This window comes from Hyaena hyaena, unplaced genomic scaffold (genome assembly GCF_003009895.1).
Source record: "Hyaena hyaena isolate Hyena2069 unplaced genomic scaffold, ASM300989v1 scaffold_1241, whole genome shotgun sequence".
NCBI lineage: Eukaryota > Metazoa > Chordata > Mammalia > Carnivora > Hyaenidae > Hyaena > Hyaena hyaena.
Window position 1 is genome coordinate 219,470 of NW_024081876.1, and position 17,434 is coordinate 236,903.

The 17,434-nt window shown below is 43.4% G+C and overlaps 1 protein-coding gene across 1 annotated transcript in view; it reads right to left on the reverse strand.

The window, feature by feature from the left end:
• Nucleotides 1–10,953: 10,953 nt before the first annotated feature.
• The window catches only part of ITGAE (integrin subunit alpha E), a 76,111-nt gene continuing 69,630 nt past the window's right edge, over nt 10,954–17,434 (reverse strand). Inside the window, 3 exon segments of the mRNA XM_039223030.1 lie at nt 10,954–11,333; nt 12,709–12,819; nt 17,224–17,319. Of these exon segments, the coding sequence (XP_039078961.1) occupies nt 11,238–11,333; nt 12,709–12,819; nt 17,224–17,319 (303 nt within the window). The 3' untranslated portion in view covers nt 10,954–11,237.

Sequence of the window (17,434 nt, forward strand, 5' to 3'; positions counted from 1 at the left end):
TACCGCCATATGGGGTAGGCCAGCTCACCAGCCCCACCAGTGTAGCCGAACACCCCCTATAACCAGGGTGGGAGAAAGGGCCTGCGCATTTTACATTGCCATCATGCAACTTCTAAGTCAGGGACTTTTCCAAAACCAAGATGAATTCTCAACTTGAAAGAAAATTACCTACTGCTTTTGATGGACAGTTTCTCCAGCTTCTAGCTAACTCCATCTCCACAGTCTTAAGAGCCCCAAGGTACCCTGTTTCAGTGTCTTCACCATTACCACATGTCTTCACGGTCACTAGTTGCTGAGCACTCTTCTAAATGCATTAGGTGTGTGGGCTCACTTAACCATCACCACCCTAACCACCTATGTGGTTGTACAATCATTGCCTTTATTTTTCCCCAAGAGGTTAGATGTGTCTACGAGTAAGCATCTGCACCAGCATTTGAATCCAGGTGATCCGGCTCCCAAACCCAAGCAATCATCTCCATTTGTCACCATGAGCACGGTGCTTTACAGTTTCCACGTCAATTCCCTTGACTCGTTCTGTGAACCCAGCCAGAGAGGTAGCTGTCAATCCCATTACACGTGTGATGGAACAAGGTCCTAGGTCACCCGAAAAGCTAAAATTAGTCCTCGGTCTCCCAGCCATCCACTCTGGACCCTATGCCTTCCTCTGGACGATTTAGTGTGGAGCTCACACATTTGTCCTGCCGCTGTGGAGGGAGGGCGCTGCCGAGGCCCAGTGCCACAGAGCTCCTCAGAGGGCGATGGCCTCTCTTGCGATGCCCTATCGGAGAGAGGGGCGGCCAGGAGTATGGGCACCGTCACCGGGCACCCCCCCTGCTGCGGCGGCAGGGCGCACTCTGGCTTGCCAAGAATTGACCGAGCGCCTTGAAACTTCATTTCCCGGGTCAGAGGTCAGGGGTGAATGGCCTGTCTTCAAAGGAGTCAACACACCTCCCTGGCTCACCACCACATCCCTTCCCTCCCCTCCCCCAAAGAAGCCTACATGGTGCTCCATTATAGTGAGTGCTGTCCCCCTGAAAGGACTGGCAGGGACGGAACCATTCTCCTCTGGTTCAAGAGACTGTCCAGCTGAAAGAGCTCGGGAATTATAAAATGGATTTCTTTTTTGGTAAATGAATTTCTAAAGGGCCTTTTTTCTTTTTATATCATCTCACTTTCTCCTAAGACTTGCCAACAGGTTAAGCTGATTGGTCTGTGTGGTTTGGACCCCCTGCTGTGGCCATCTTGGTCTCCGCTGGGTCCTGGGATGATCTCTACATAAAAACATGACGGATCCTCACATGTTGGAATTGAAACAGACAGAGCCCTCACGTGTCCACCCAAAGAAATATGCTGGACTTTTAATTAAGGGGAAAACAGACCCTCCTGACTCTGACTCCAACCTTTCCTCTACACCAGTCTCTCTTCTTTCTTCTATGAATTTTATAGATTATAAGGGAGGGAGTATGGTGCAATAGAGTAAGCCCTGGAGGTGGGAGAATTAACCCCCTTATAAACTTTTTTTCTAATGTTTATTATTTTTGAGAGAGAGAGAAACAGCACGAGCAGGAAAGGGGCAGAGAGAGAGGAAGACATGGCATCTGAAGCAGGCTCCGTGCTATCAGCACAGAGCCCCGTCTGGGGCTCAAACTCACAGCGCAGAGCCTGATGTGAGGATGGAACTTACAAACTGTGAGATCACGACTTGGGCCGAAGTCAGACGCGTAACCAACTGAGGCAACCAGGTGCCCTGGAAATCACCCTTTTAATCAAGAAAAACTCCCATTTTCTAGGAGTTGAGAAGATGCTTCTAAGAGGAAAACCGTTGTCTGGCTGTAGGTGGGTGGCTGCATGGAGTGGCCAATGGCATCACTGTGTTTCCATCACAGGCTTAGAGGTATCACTCGGTTACCCTGTGGCCTCCAAATACACACGATTTCCTCCCTTCCCTCCAGCCCTAGCAAGGGCTTCCCCTGGTACTAAAGCTTTCCCTTTAGCCCGAGGACGCCAACAAACACAAACGTTGTTCTCCAAATCATTAAAGGAAGACAAAAGGAAATTTAAAAACCACAAATTCCATACAATATGTTCTTGCAGCAGAGGTTCACATATTACTTACATTTAGTAGATGTGTTTCTATTTCCCACCCCCAAGACAGGAGCCCTCGTGCAAGGCCTAGAGCTAGACCTGAGTCTGTGCTGGGGCACAAGAAGAGGTCACCACAACATACGGCCTTTGAGGACCGTGGGCAGACCTGGGTTTCCTTCCTGGGTACCCTGCCCGGACGGCCCAGAAGGAACAAGAGTGGGAAAAGTTTCACAGTAAGGGTGGCTTTGGAAAGGGTTTCACAGCAAAAGACCTCACAAAGTCACTTATCCTTTAACTTTTCTTTTGCTCCGACAGTCTTTCTATGATAAACACATTCCATTAATAGACATTACTGGTCCATTTAAGAAATAGCAGCTGCATTATTAATGCCATTTCAATACAGTCAACAGGAAGAGGTGGCTCCTCTCTGTGGGAAGCATTTCTGAGTCCATCAGTGGCTTGTGTGACCCATCTTAATTGATGGATTGTTACTCATTACTTAGTTTTCAAAATGCAACCTGGGGAAAAACACTACAGAGATATCAAATACTTAAAAAGGGTAGAGTCAAGTGCTGGTCTAGCAAGCACTAAAAAGGATGAAGATTCAAACTCAAGTCCCCAAAGCCTCAGAGTAGCAACATCCCACACAAGGTGTGTCTTCAAGCAAGCCCGTCTTTTCCTTCCTCCTGCTCCCTGCACCGCTTCCTCCCATAACCTTTGCCAAATTCCTCACATCCACCCCTTCCATTCCGCTTTGCTCTCAAGTTCACATAAGTGAAGTAGTAGTAAAATACATGAGACCATGCAGGAAATCCTCATATAAAAAACACACCATGAGTGGCTGTGACTTCATGTAGTTCCTTGTACACAATTCTTCCTTAGGTTATTCCTGACCGCACTTACCATCCCCACCTGCCTTTCCAGGCTCACACGCCCCATGATGCACACTTAGCTTTGGCTGAATTGGCTCACATGCTTTACCAGCCCCGTCATTTTCCAACCTCTGTGCCTTTGCCACGGCTGGTCTCCCCTCAGTCCTCCTTGGCTTCAAGACTCACCTTACAGGGGTCTGTCTCCTTTGTGAAGGCTTCCAGGACCCCCTCTCCTTCTCTACACTCCCAGAGGACAGGAGCTATACGATTTAGAGAGTTACCATTGGGTATATATGTGTCACATAGGACTATGAGTGTAGGAAAGGGATTTACCTCTCTCTGTACCACAGGGCCTTCATCAAGCAGCTGGTCCCAGAGGCTTGTAGAATGATGAGAGGGGGAGGGGGACAGAAAGGAAGGAAGGAAGAAAGGGAGGGAGGGAGGATGGACTGATTCCTGATCACCCTGCCTCTGGCCATTAGCCGGTATATTTGAAGTGTCTGAGGACAGAGTGACAAAGCCTGTGCATATTCATAGATTTCAGAGATAATTCTGCCCAACCATGAAGTTAAATTTGTCTCCTGAAGCAACTTCTAGGTCACCAAGGTTCAGAGTCCATGCTAAGGCCTATCCATTGACAGAAGTGTAATCAGATGAACAAACTCCGATCTCCTAACTAGTATCTCCCAGGGGGTGACTCTTGCATGAAAATCATCGGGAGTGCTTGACAAAAAAGCAGGTCTTTTGAGGCCCAAGCTGGGTCAGGTCATCAGAGCCCGCAGTGGGCAAGACCAGGGGACCTGAGGCAATGAGCCCCACATGCAACTGTTGAGCCCAGCCAGGTCCGAAAACCACACTCCGCCCAGGGCTGTCAGCTCAGTCTCGCCTAGCTGATCGGAAGCTTTTGTGGAAAAAAACGTCTGATTTGGAGATCCAAAAATCTGCTGTTGTTCCAACAGCTCTGCTCTAACTACACCTGTGGGGTTGTTTCCTCCTGCAGAAAACAGAGCTAAAACTCTCTGAAATGATCGTTAAGATTAGCTACCAAAGCACAAAGTCCAGGGTAGGACACGGCTTTTTCTTTTTTTAAGTTTATTTATTTATTTGAAGAAACAGAGAGCACAAGCAGGGGGCAGAGAAAGAGAGAGAGAGAGAAAAAGAGAGAGAGAGAATCCCAAACAGGCTTTTCGCTGTCAGCACAAAGCCTGATGCAAGGCTCCATCTCACAAACTGTGAGATCATGACCTGAGCTGAAACCAGGAGTCAGATGTTGAACCGACTGAGCCACCCAAGTGCCCCTAGGACACTGCTTTTATTAAATGGACCAGAACATGTAAAGTAGGAGGTCTTTACAGACCACTCTCTCTTTTTTTTTTTTTTTACCACTCTTTAACTGACATGTAACATTTTCTTTAATTATGAATATAGGAAACAAAACATGGTTGTGTTAGCAGTATCTGTATCTTCACACCAACAGAAAGTACAGATATTTTTCCACATTACAGTTATTGCAGATACCTCAGAATACATTTTAAGCTTACCACTACTTTAAAAGAAGGGTAGTTATGGGGCACCTGGGTGGCTCAGTCAGTTAAGTGTCTGACTTCAGCTCAGGTAATGATCTCACAGTTTGTGAGTTCGAGCCCCCCATCTGGCTCTGTGCTGACAGCTCAGAGCCTAGAGCCTGATTTGATTCTGTGTCTCCCTCCTTCTCTGCCCCTCCTGCACTCACACTCTGTGTGTGAAGAGTAGTCATTAGACATGTTGCTTTAGAAAAGAAGTACATGAATCTCCATAAGAATTTTTAATATTCTGATTATTGTATTTCAATATAATTGGTTCATGGTAATCCTCTTAAAAATTTATTTTAATGTTTATTTTTGAGAGACAGAGAGACACACAACATGAGCCAGATGTGCAGAGAGAGAGGGAGACACAGAATCCGAACCAGATTCCAGGCTCTGAGCTGTCAGCACAGAACCTGACACTGGGCTCGAACCACGAACTTCGAGATCATGACCCTAGCCGAAGTCGGATGTTTAACCAACTGAGCCACCTAGGCGCCCCTGTAAGCTTCCATTTTTATGCAGTTGAAAACAAGCTGATGGATGGATAGATGGGAAACTATGAGATAAAGCAAGCAGGGTGTAAAATGTTAATGGAAGAAACTAGATTAGAAACCAGACCTAGAAATTAGATCATATAACAATTACAAAAATGTCTGTAATTTCACTTTTGGAAAAAGTTGAAAGGGGCTGTAAAGAGCTCTGCAAAGTTAGGTTATTTATTCCCCAAAGACACACCAGACCAGGGTGTCACCTTTCCCTACCCCTCCACCCACATTTGGCAGCAGCGTGTTTTCTCTGACACTGGTTCCTTAAAAATGGTCACAAATTCTCACGAATGGCAAAATATATGATTCTATTTATGTAAAAGAAAACAAGGGTGCCTGGGTGGCTCAGTCAGTTAGGTGTCCAACTTTAGCTCTCATCATGATCTCACAGTTCATGATTCAGGTTCTGTGCTGACAGCTCGGAGCCTGGAGCCTGCTTCAGATTCTGTGTCTCCCTCTCCCTCTGTCCTTGTGCTCTGCCTCCATCTCTCTCCCAAAGATAAATAAACATTTTTAAAAATTATATAATACTATTTAAAAAAAGAAAACAAAACAAAACCCAAAAACTATGTACTATATATGTGTATATGTGACTATTTACAAATGCACAGGATAAAGCCTGGAAGGATATACACTGCACCAGTTCACCTCAGCCTCTAAGTAGGAGCTCAGGGTGGGGCAGGGTGTGACAAAGGCAGGTTTTCACATGTCACTGTGATCTTACTGTGAGAGTGGTATTAGTTATGTGCTTTCCAAAAAACCCTTCCACTAATCACAGTCAAGTTAACTGAAGCTGGAAATTGTCTATGTAGGTGCATCCAGCTACTTGCTGACCTCTGATATTAGAACTACTTTTCCTAAAGTGATTAAATGTTTCCCTTGATTCCATTTACTAAATCTGTTTTTGTTTTTTATGGTTTATTCATTTTTGAGAGACAGAGAGATTCAGAGCATGAGCAGGGGAGGGGCACAGAGGGAGAGGGAGACACAGAATCCGAAGCAGGCTCCAGGCTCCAAGCTGTCAGCACAGAGCCCGACGCGGGGCTCGACCTCACAGACAGCAAGATCATGACTTGAGCAGAAGCCCGACGCTCAACCAACTGAGCCACCCAGGTACCCCACTAAATCTGTTCTTAAAGTAATGGCAGGGGTGACTAGCTGGCTCAGTGGAGCATATGACTACTGACCTCGGGGTTGTGAGTTCAGGCCCCACGAGGCATAGAGATTACTTAAAAATAAACTCCTAAAAAGAAACTAATGGCGAAATTCTGGCACTATTACAAGGCTTACCATCACTAATTATAGCTAGGAGACCCAAAAATACCTATATCCCTTGTTGTAAGGGTACAGAACAGGTGCACAGTGTATACACTGCATATGGATAATGTAAGACTGCTGCCATAGGAAGCATCCTTTCTCAAAATTTCATTAGGTCTAACAGGCTTGACAGATGTAGATTTTCACATCTGCTCGATGTCATGCCTTCTTCAACAACCAAAGTTCAGATGTCATCACGAGAGAAAAAGGTCATTTGAATCCGCGCTCACTAGCTGTAACAGGGGAAATGAAAACAGAGAAAACATAAGGGGCATTTTCCCCATGCTAGCGTCAAGCGGACCTTGTCTTGGTCTTTATCTGCTCAAGCCAGTGGCCATTACCCATTGTCCTTATACCCACACAAGCTTTGGCACTTCCTGTTCTCAGGCAAAGGATGAAGAGGAAATGGAAAATGGCTAGCACTATAAAGGCACTTTTCGAATAAAGGCCTTGTCCCAAGCTACAGCACGTGAATTTATAAAATCTAATCATGTCTGTTTCTAATGGTCCTTTCCCTTCTCAGACCGGTCCCTTACATAGTCTCTTAACTACAATTGCATTGGTTTAACTCCAATCAGATCAGCACAGCTCAGTCAATAGCTCATAGGTGGTCAATATAAGCCTTGACTGTTATAATGGGAGTAGGGTCTTATTTGTAATAATAATTTTTAAAAAGCTATAAAAGCAAGAGCTGCACGTCACCTAAAACACTGAAAAGTTGGACCATAACTCCTGGTCCCATCAACAGGGAAATATCTGCGCAACCTAACTCTTTCTTTATTTTTTTTTTTTTATATTTTTTATTTATTTCTAGGAGAGAGAGAGAGACAGCATGAGCAGGGGAGGGTCAGAGAGAGAGGGAGACACAGATTCTGAAATTGGCTCCAGGCTCTGAGCTGGCAGTCAGCACAGAGCCCGACGCGGGGCTCGAACCCACGAACCGCGAGATCATGACCTAAGCGAAAGTCGGACGCTTAACCGACTAAGCCACCCAGGCGCCCCGCAACCTAACTCTTTCTTTGCCTTCAAAGAAACTCAAGAAATGGAAACAGGGAAGAAACCCACGGGAGCATTGGAAAGAGAATGATTCGAGAAAGGAAGTAAAACGATGAAGGAACTCCTGACAGAAGTAAAGCAGTTGGAATCAGGTCAGCAGAAGCGTTGATCACGCTAAAGAGTCTGGTGATGTAACACACATGAGAGGCTACGGATGGAGTCTCCAACCAAGCCCCAGAATTGCCAAAGGCAGAGCAGCAGGGCGTGAGACCACGGGCAGGCTGTGAGGCAGGCATGGAGGCTACAGTAACATCAGGCAAAGTTAACTTCTCAGAGCTCTACAAGTTCTAGTCAAAGAAATAAGGAGAAAAAAAGTATAAATACAAGACTCCAAATCACCATTGTTTCTTTTTTTTTAACATTTATTTATTTTTGAGAGAGAGTGAGTGGGGAAGGGGCACAGAGAGAGGGGGACAGGGTATCTGAAGCAGGCTCCAGGGTCTGAGCTGTCAGCATAGAGTCTGATGCGGGGCTCCAACTCATGACCCGCGAGATCATGATCTGAGCCAAAGTGAGACGCTTAACCGACTGAGCCACCCAGGCGCCCCCCTCCAAATCACCATTATTTCCAGATAGGATTTTCTCCTTTGAAAATCCAACAGAGTCGACTAAAAAGCTATTAAGAAATAGAGTTCAGTAAGGTGGCTAGATAAGATATTCAAAAGAGCAAATTGTTCTAAATACAAGCTCTATAATCAGCCAGGGGAAAAGACAGATATTTTTCATAGTAGCAATAAAAAATATAACATAGGGGTGCCTGGGTGGTTCAGTCGGTTAAGCATCTGACTCTTGGCTCAGATCATGATGTCACAGTTTGGGAGTTTGAGCCCTACACTGGGCTCTGTGCTGACAGTGCAGAGTCTGCTTGGGATTCTCTCTCTCTCTCTCTCTCTCTCTCTCTCTTCCTATCTCTCTGCCCTTGCACAGCTGGTGTGTGTGCACACGCTGTCACCTCTCCCTCTCTCAAAAATAAACTTAAGTAAAAACAATACAGCTGGAAATAAAAGTCTTCATAAATTAAGATCTCCAGAAGAAATGATAAAACCTTGCTGCAGGGTGTTTTCAAAAATCTCAGAGAGTGGAGAAATGTCATATTTGTGAGTAAGAAAATCATACTGTGAAGAAAGCAGTCCTCCTCAACCTAATCTGTGCATTTAAATTAAAACCTCACAGGGTTTCTTTTGGGAATTTGAAACACTGATATTCAGAATTATCTGAAAGAATATAATCAGTAATTTTTCTTAAGACTGAAAATGTCCTATCAGGTATCAAAATTTACTGCAAAGTTATAATGAAAACTGGTATCAAAAACAGGATACCATTTATCACAACGGTCAGGTTGGCAAAACAGTGGAAATGTGATGATGCCCAAGTGGTGGCAGCGTGCACAGTAGCCTTCCTATACTCTGAGCGGGGGTGTCAACTGGGAGAGATCTTGTGGAGGTTGTCATTGTCTATCAAAAACATGGTAAGTGAAGCACAGCTGACAGTGTCATATTCGTTCTAGGCGCACAAGTGATCCAACAGCTCTGCATTCTGTTGTGCTCGCCACAAGCACGGCCACCACGTGTCACCACGCGGTGCTCTTACAATACCACTGGCTATCGGCCCCATTCTGTACCTTCCGTTCCGATGACTTATTTCGTCCATCAAAATTTTACACGCACGTCATCTCGGAGCTGGTGACTGTGCTAGGAACTTAGCCATCAACATACTTGAAAAGGACACCAGGTAGGATACATGCTTAGAGATGTTCACCACACCTTTTCTTTGTAATAAAAAGAAGGAAATAGAAACAACTAAATATCCACGTACAGGGGTTTGTTAGGTAGACACAATACAGTGTATCACGTAACTGTTAAAAAGGATGGGGTAGCTCTGCAGAGGTTGCTAATGAAAGATGCCTGGAATCTACTAGATGAAAAAGCAGGAGGTAGGACAAGCCATACGATCTAATTTAGATATGTACATGCGGGTATATGCCTAGGAGTATTTTTAAAGAGTATCTAACATTGTATTAACAGTGGTTGCTTTTGGAAAGAGATTGGAGGTGGAGAAGAGAGGGAGACTTTTCATTGTTTAGATACCTCTGTGCTGTTTAGAATCGACAATTTGCGTCCTGCTGAATGTGTTCCTTCAGTTGTGGTACTGCTACACAAACAAACAGATCCATGGAACAAAATGAAATTCCCAGAATTTATATGTATTCATAGGAATTTCATGAGTAGTACCAGCAGAATTTTAAATTATTAATGAACATGTCAATAAGTGACATAGAGACAGCTGTTATTCACTGGAAATAACATAGTTAGACTCAAGGTCAACAGGAAAACAGAAACCAGTCTAGATATTTCAAGCAGAAAGGGGCTGAATGATGAGAGCTATGTTTCAAATTTGCTGGGAGGGCTGGGAAATAAAAACGGCAGAGTTGACATCACCCAGAGGTCAGGAGTTGCAGGAAGCTGCCACCACGGCTGGAGGCCTGGGGGCCGCGGGGGCACACTGCCGCTCAGGAGTCTGTACTCACCCGCCTCCACCACTGCTGCCGCAACCAAAAGAAAGTCTTCCTATCTTCCCAACTTCCAGTCTCATTCAAGTGCCTCTCATTGGCAAAATCTAAACTACAAACCCACCACAAGGGAGTCTGGGAAATGTTGGAAGCCTCTCACCCCTGCGAAAAGGGAGAGTGTGGACAAGCAAAGAGGAGGCGGTCATTTCAGTAAGTGGTGCTGTGAAAGTTAGTTACGCTTCTGGGAGAAAAACAAAACAAACAGCAAAACTCGATCCCTAATTCACACCTTATACACACACACATTTCAGAAAAAAATTAAAAATTAAAAAAAATAATGAAAGCATCTGAATTACATAAAGAAGACAAATATCTTTCTATATTATATACTGATACACCATTTAATATTTTGCAGTGACTTTTATGATCCACGGAAACAAAGACTGTCCCATTGCAGGGTTAAAAGTGGGGAGATGGGGCCAAGCTGTAACAGCAAGGGCCGTAAAAATAAAATAAGATACTAAGAGCAAAGGCAGCCTGAAACTAGGCCCTCATCTCTGTGCCTCCAACTCACAGGCCAGGTTCCATCTCCTCCTGTGGAAGAATGCTCTCTCCTGGTGAGTGTTTACCAAGGGACAGAGGTCTCCCTGAGCAATTCGCTGAGCAGGAAGGCGGGTGGGATTAGCACGGGGCACTAAGTTGCTGTATTCATACATACAACAGAAATGAAACTGCAGAATGAAGTCTCAGTTTTCTCCTCATCTCCCTAGTTCCTGTTTTGATGACCTTTGTTTTTCTCCTTTTTACATTTGTTCCGGGGGTGCTTTCTTCGTGGCCTAATTTGAAGTGATAGGCCACACCTTAGGATCTTGAAAATGCCAGACTAGGAAATGCTCTTGATCACTGTCCCCCAAAATGTACCTTGTAGGGACACTATGTTGGGAGACATCAATGGAAATGCCAAGAAAAAAGTGTTCTTAGGCAAATAAGGTTGGAAATTGCTATACCTCCTCTTGGGGAAAAAAATATCACAAAGTACATTTCTGTATTAAAGGCACTTCTTTAGAGAAAAGTTTATTTTAATATCAAATGTTTCCCAAATTTATTTTCTGCACAACACACAGACACTTTGGGGACAATGGATGGGTAAAAAACAATATTCCATTAACAATTTGTTAGATTCTGCTCTAGATCATCTTAAAAAAAAAAAAAAGGGAATGACACCAAGTCTCTAGAACTTGAAGGACTGGCTGATGTTCTCTCCCAACGGATGAAGAAGCTGGTCCTAATTTTCTTCTGTGAGCAGATTCTCTGATTTCGGCGACGCCTTCTTTGTGCTGTCCAAATTCAGGTGCTGGTATTTTCTTTTAAAAAAACCACACTAAAACAAAGGAGGGGAAGTCCCATTATAGACCTAAGATACCCATCTGTTTTCGAAAACCGTTACCTAGTTCTCTAGATAGCTCCTACACGCCTCTGCTTCTCACGCCTCCTCTGAATTTCTCCCTGACAATCCGATCCTTCAAGATCAGTCTTAAATGTTGCCTTTCCACAAGGCTTTTTGGTGCTCATTCTCCAGTCAGAAGTGATTTTCCATGTTCCTCTGAAACCCCAAAGCTCCTTCACCCTTTTTTCTTTTAAATTTGAGTGAGAGAGAGAGCGTGTTCAAGTAGAGAAGATATAGAAGGGGAGGGGGGGCAGAAAGGGAAAGAGAGAAAGAAAACGAGAGAGAGAGAGAGAGAGAGAGAGAATATCTAAAACAGGCTCTATGCTCAGTAGGAAGCCCAATTCAAGGCTTGACCCCATGACCTGGGATCATGACCTGAGCCGAAATCAAGAGTCAGACACTTAACAGGGTGTCTGAATGGCTCAGACAGTTAAGGGTCCAACAGTCGGGCTGTGTGCTGACAGCTCAGAGCCTGGAGCCTGCTTTGGATTCTGTCTCCACCCCCATCCCAGCTCACAGTCTCTCTCTCTCTCTCTCTCTCTCTCTCATTCGCTCTCTCTCAAATAAATAAACATTAACAAAAAAAAAAGATACTTAACCAATTGAGCCACCCAGGTGCCCTGCTCTTTAACCCTTTTAACTTAACTAATTCTGCAACGTATTATAATTTTGGCTATAATGGATCTTACTTATATAAAAGTACTCAGCCTCCTACGGACAGTATGGCCTCCTACATCAAGAAACTCACAATCTAGAGGCAGCTGGCTGGCTCAGTTGGCAGAGCATGAGACTCTTGATCTCAGGGTTGTTAAGTTCAAGCCCCACGTTGGGTATAGAGATTACTTAAACATAAAAAAAAAAAAATTAGGGAAAAAAAAGGGAAATTCACAATCTACTAGGAACAGAAGCAATTACAACACAGTGTGATGACTGACACTTGGAAGAGTCTCCAGAAAAGAGCTCACAGGAAAAGCATATTACTCAGCTCAGAGGACTGAGGAGTCTCTGGGCTGGGTTTTAAGGGAAGACTGTGAGCAAGGTGGGAAAGGGTATCGGGGTGGAGGGAACAGCAGTATAGAGAGCAAGCACAGAGACACAAACCTATTTAGTTACACGTGTTTGGAAGAAACAGCAAGTCTTACGAGTGGAGTGGGTAGAGGCTGGAGAGTGAGGATACTGAAAGCATTAAAAAAACTTTGAACATTAAAACAGGGGAAGGAAAGTAAAGGATTTAAATAGGGGAATGACCACCAGATCTGTTTCAGGAAAGTCTCTCTGTACCTTAATACTTCACATGAGTCGAACTGACCTTGAATAGGGTGATTATAATCACAATCAAAACCAGAAGACCACCAGCACTACTCGAAATGATGAGGCGCAAAGGATAATACTCCTCGTCTTTCAGGAAGATGACAGTGATCTAGAGCAAGACACAGAGATCATCTAACAAGTCTGCTAAAGCAGATGAGAAAAAAATTCCACATGTTATTTTAAGGAGCAAAATATGAGAATTTGGCAACATTCTGTCTACTGACCAAGACTGATGACAGTTAAGCAAAAAGCTAAATGTTTCCTGATGCAGCATCTAAAATTACCTAACGAGGCTTTCAGTTTCTGGTTTCACATGTAGAGAGCATGGTAGGTGTCACTCTGTATTAACAAGTAAAAAGCTGAACAGACTGAAAAAGCAAGAACTCCTCTTGGCGCCCTAAGCGAGGGGAGGATACTCGGCAAACTGCTGCCCCCAAGATTAGCGAGACAGATGCATAAATACAGGGAGTAGAGGCTTCCCCGTGCTAGGGTGGGAAAAACCTGATCTGTACTTCATGAATTAATTATGAGAAGCCCAGTATTGACAACTCTCAGAGTTAAAGCCTCCAGGGAACCCAGTCATAAAGGAGCCCCCACAACACTGTAAGGTTTTCCTCCAGGAGCTGGACTGGGTTCCTATAGTAAATACTAGAGAAAAACCCCTTTATGCTTCCGGCAAGGGGAAAAGAAAAGGAACCATCTTGAAATAGGCCAGAGCGCTCTGTCTGGCCTGCCCTCAGGGGAAATTAGTTACCTGGAGCCTAAACTGCTAAGAGCCTAACTGACCCAGAGTAAGGGGAATACCCAACTCAAGCCCACTCTAGGTATCCTGTCCCCCTTAAGGGGATTGAAAAAAAATTGAGAAATGCTTGTTAGGCTGACAGTCCAGAAGTGTAGGGACACAGCACAGGGGCATAGGCTCACTAAAAGGCTGAAATCTAATCACAGGATGGTAGAGCACTTCCCCTCCCCCATACCTCACATCACTAAGAACCTATTTACAGCAGTTCCTTTTACCTGGTCCATCATGTCTGGTTATCAAAGAAAAAAAATTACCAGAAAAAAATCATAAAACATATCAAAAGGCAAAAAACATTTTGAAGAGACAAAGCAAGCCTCAGAACCAGACATGGAAAGGATGACTGAATTATCATCAGACTTGGAATTTAAAACAACTATGAGTTACATGCTAAGGGCTCTAACACATAAAATAGACAGCATGCAGGAACAAAAACAAAGAACACATAGGCAAGGTAAGTGGAGAGATGGAAATCCCAGGAAAGAACCAAAAAAAAAAAAAAAAAAAAGCTAGAGATTAAAACCCACTGTAACAGAAATGAAGAAAGCCTTTGATGGGCTCATTAGTAGACTGGACATGACCCAAGGAAGATTTTCTGAGTTAGATGTACCAAAACAAACAAACAAACAAAAAAACCCTCAAAAAGCAAAGAGAACAAAAAGTGGAGGAAAAAAAATAACAACAACAACAACAAACAAACAAACCAAAAAAAAACAGCACAGCAAAATTATGCAAAGAGCAAAATACTCTACACTATTTTGGTCTGTCGAGAGATCTGTTAAGGACTATCTGACAGTTTAACAGAGGTCCCAAGGGATTATGGTGTCTACGCTTCAGAGAACACTGCAAGACAGAAAATCAATTCTACATCCTGCTGTGCCACTCTGTGTCCTTGAGCCCCCAGCTCATCATCTTCAAAATGATGACCTATTTTAAATGATCTCTAAGTCCTTTCCAACTCTGTTCTGATAGAATTCTGACAGCTCTTTTTGACCTTGCACAGATCCCTAAAGTCTGATAATACATTTTTCCCACATGAGATATATGAGAAAGATACTGATCTGATCTTCACCACACTGAAGTGTATGTTAAGATATGATAATGATTACAAAACGGCATCCATGTACACTACAGCTGAGCCTTCAACAACACCAGCTTGAACAGTGTCGGTCCACTTATATGCAGATTTATTTGTGATATAGTACTGTAGATGTATGTTTTATGACTTTAACATTTTCTTTTCTCTAGCTTACTTCATTATAAGAATATAGTATATAATAATATGTACCATATATAATAGAATATTAATAATATAATAAGGCATCCAGTCAACAGTACACTATTAGTGGTTAAGTCTTTGGGGAGTCAAAAGTTATACGTGGATTTTCGACTATGTGGTGAGTTGGCACTTCAAATCCTCCTGATGTTCAACGGTCAATTGCACTCACAGAGTTCTTCTATTAGAAGCATCCCCAGCATTGTCGTCTAAAGGCTGTCTCAATCTCAAGAGTCTATGCTCTCTTCTCACTAACAGGGCTCAGCTGGAAGGCTCAGGGGACGTTGGTTTCCAAATAAAGCCAGTTATGGCCCTCCAAAGCTGTGGTCTGCATATGCACCATGGCCACAGCATGTTCCAGGACTTAAGTCCACTAAGACTTCTCTGCCAGCCCAAAACACTGAGTCCCTTTCATGCAAGTGTTGAAGCAACAAGGTCAGGGATAATTGCTATATGAATTGGAAAGATGGACAAATTTACTCCTTTAAGGCCTCTTCTAATTAAGTTATAAATGCTGGTTACTTCCTAGGGTTGACCCTCCAGGCAACTATTTAATTCAGCTTAATAGGAGTTAATTGCTAGGCCTTGACAATAGAGAGGGAGCAGAGCAACAGAGAGGGAAGAAGAACAGGAAAAGAGCTGGTTTTTCTCCTACTTAAGAGTGAAGTGGGAGTGGCAGGGGGAAGGACTTGAGAGTATGGGTTTAGGAAAGAAATGAAAGGAAGTCCCAAGGTCATAGTGATGTAACAGGCCAGATTGAGTAAAAGAAATGCTCCTCTCTCTCAAAGCCTCTTCCCCTTTTCCTTTTCTAAACCCACAGGTTCCCAAAGTGCCCCAAAGCTATCCTGGTAAAGGTGAAGGGAGAAGCGGGACACAGGGTACCTACTGCTTGTAGCGGACCGCCGACGGTGGCCTACCCAACAACCGTTCTCTCCTTTGAAGTTTCTATCAGAAATCATGGCTGGTCTAAGCTAATCATGCCAGAGCTATTCCCCTTTGCCAGAGACTGACATGTGATCCAGTTCTCACAGACAAGATTTAAGGGGACAGCTGCTGGGAGTTTTTAGGAAAATTTCCCTCCCTAAAAAAGGAAGGCACACTTGGAAAAACTCCTTTCGCTACTGATCTCCTGCTTCCTATTTTGTATCCTGACACATGAAAACATAGCACTGAGAGAGGTGGCAACTTTGTGCTGGCCACAAGGGAAGCTATCACCAACACAGATAGAAGGGCTCAAGATTCAAAGGAGCCAAGCTGTTGACCAGACAAACAACAGATGCCCTTATGGTACATTAGTGGGTCTTTTCCCTTACTTGCAAATGAAATGCACTTGGATACACGGGTATTTATACTCATAGGTTCATTCTACCTTAGTTGCTTATTGTCAGGAACAACTTAACACTTTGCTCAGGGTACTGAATTGAAAGAAAGGAAAATAATTATACGGAATCTATGTATAGAAATAAAAGCATCAGCAAGAGGGAGAAATAAATTCTTTACAAATGTGCATTATAAGAAACTGTAGGCCATATTTCCCTCTTGGGAAGAGGGAGCTGGGGACATGGGAAAAGAGGGGCAGGGAATGAAGGAACCATTATTTTTCACTTGATATTTTTCTGTAAGGCTTGGATTTTCTTGCTCTTTTCTTTTTTTTTTTTTTTTTTTTTAAATCTGGGCAGTGAGATAATGACGCACTTCTCTTTCCCCATATAATTTTCTGTATTAGAAATAGTTAAAAATAGAAGCAAATGTTATTTCTGACATGTCTAGAGAACTGTTCATTTCTCATCCCCAGGAAGGAAATCAGAGGACCTAATATTCAGCAATCTAGTCTCCCTTTCTTGACATTCCTTCTAGTAATGATCATGCCTGACTAAAGGGCCCACAGATGGATTCTCTCTCAAGACAGCAGCACATGTAGGTTAAGTGTCAGCAAGAATGACAGCTCAGAGTAGTACACACACAGCACTTAGCCCATAGATCCCACATATTAATATGACTTGTGTTCACACTTTTGCTAAAGAAATCCCAAGACTTCTAGTATTTAGTTTCAGATTTATAATGTGCTCCTGAGTATTGTAACTGGTTACTACGGTAAGTAAACAAGGACACTAGGAAGACAGGTAGTGTATACAAAAAAACAATTTCTCACGTGGCAGATTTTAAAAATACAATACACTCTCAAGTCAAAGTACACACAGCTGTTGATTTCAACCTAGATATTTCAGCTTAAGTGTCTTATTCAATTGCTTCATTTCAAATATGAAAAAACTGAGGCTGATGCTGACTAATTCAAAGTCACAAAGAGGCAGCTAGTGGTAGAGTCAAGATCAGAGGTGTTAAGACTGAAAACAGGAAGAGTGTTGGTATAGGGGCTCTAAGGCTAGGCAGTTTCCCCAGGACACTGTCCAGAAAAACAGAAAACAGCCAGGGATTACCTGAGTTCTGTGGTTCTCTGCATTCAGCCTCTCATACAGAGATTTGTTGAAAGATATTTCACCAAGGATCTGCAGTTCGGTTACATCTCTTAGTAACTGTAAGATGGAAGGAAGATAAAACATATTTTACATATGGACTTACAATTTTTGGACAGCATCTTTTCCTTTACACGTGTTCCTTCTCCTGTATTCCTTTGTCCAGTTAGTGGTC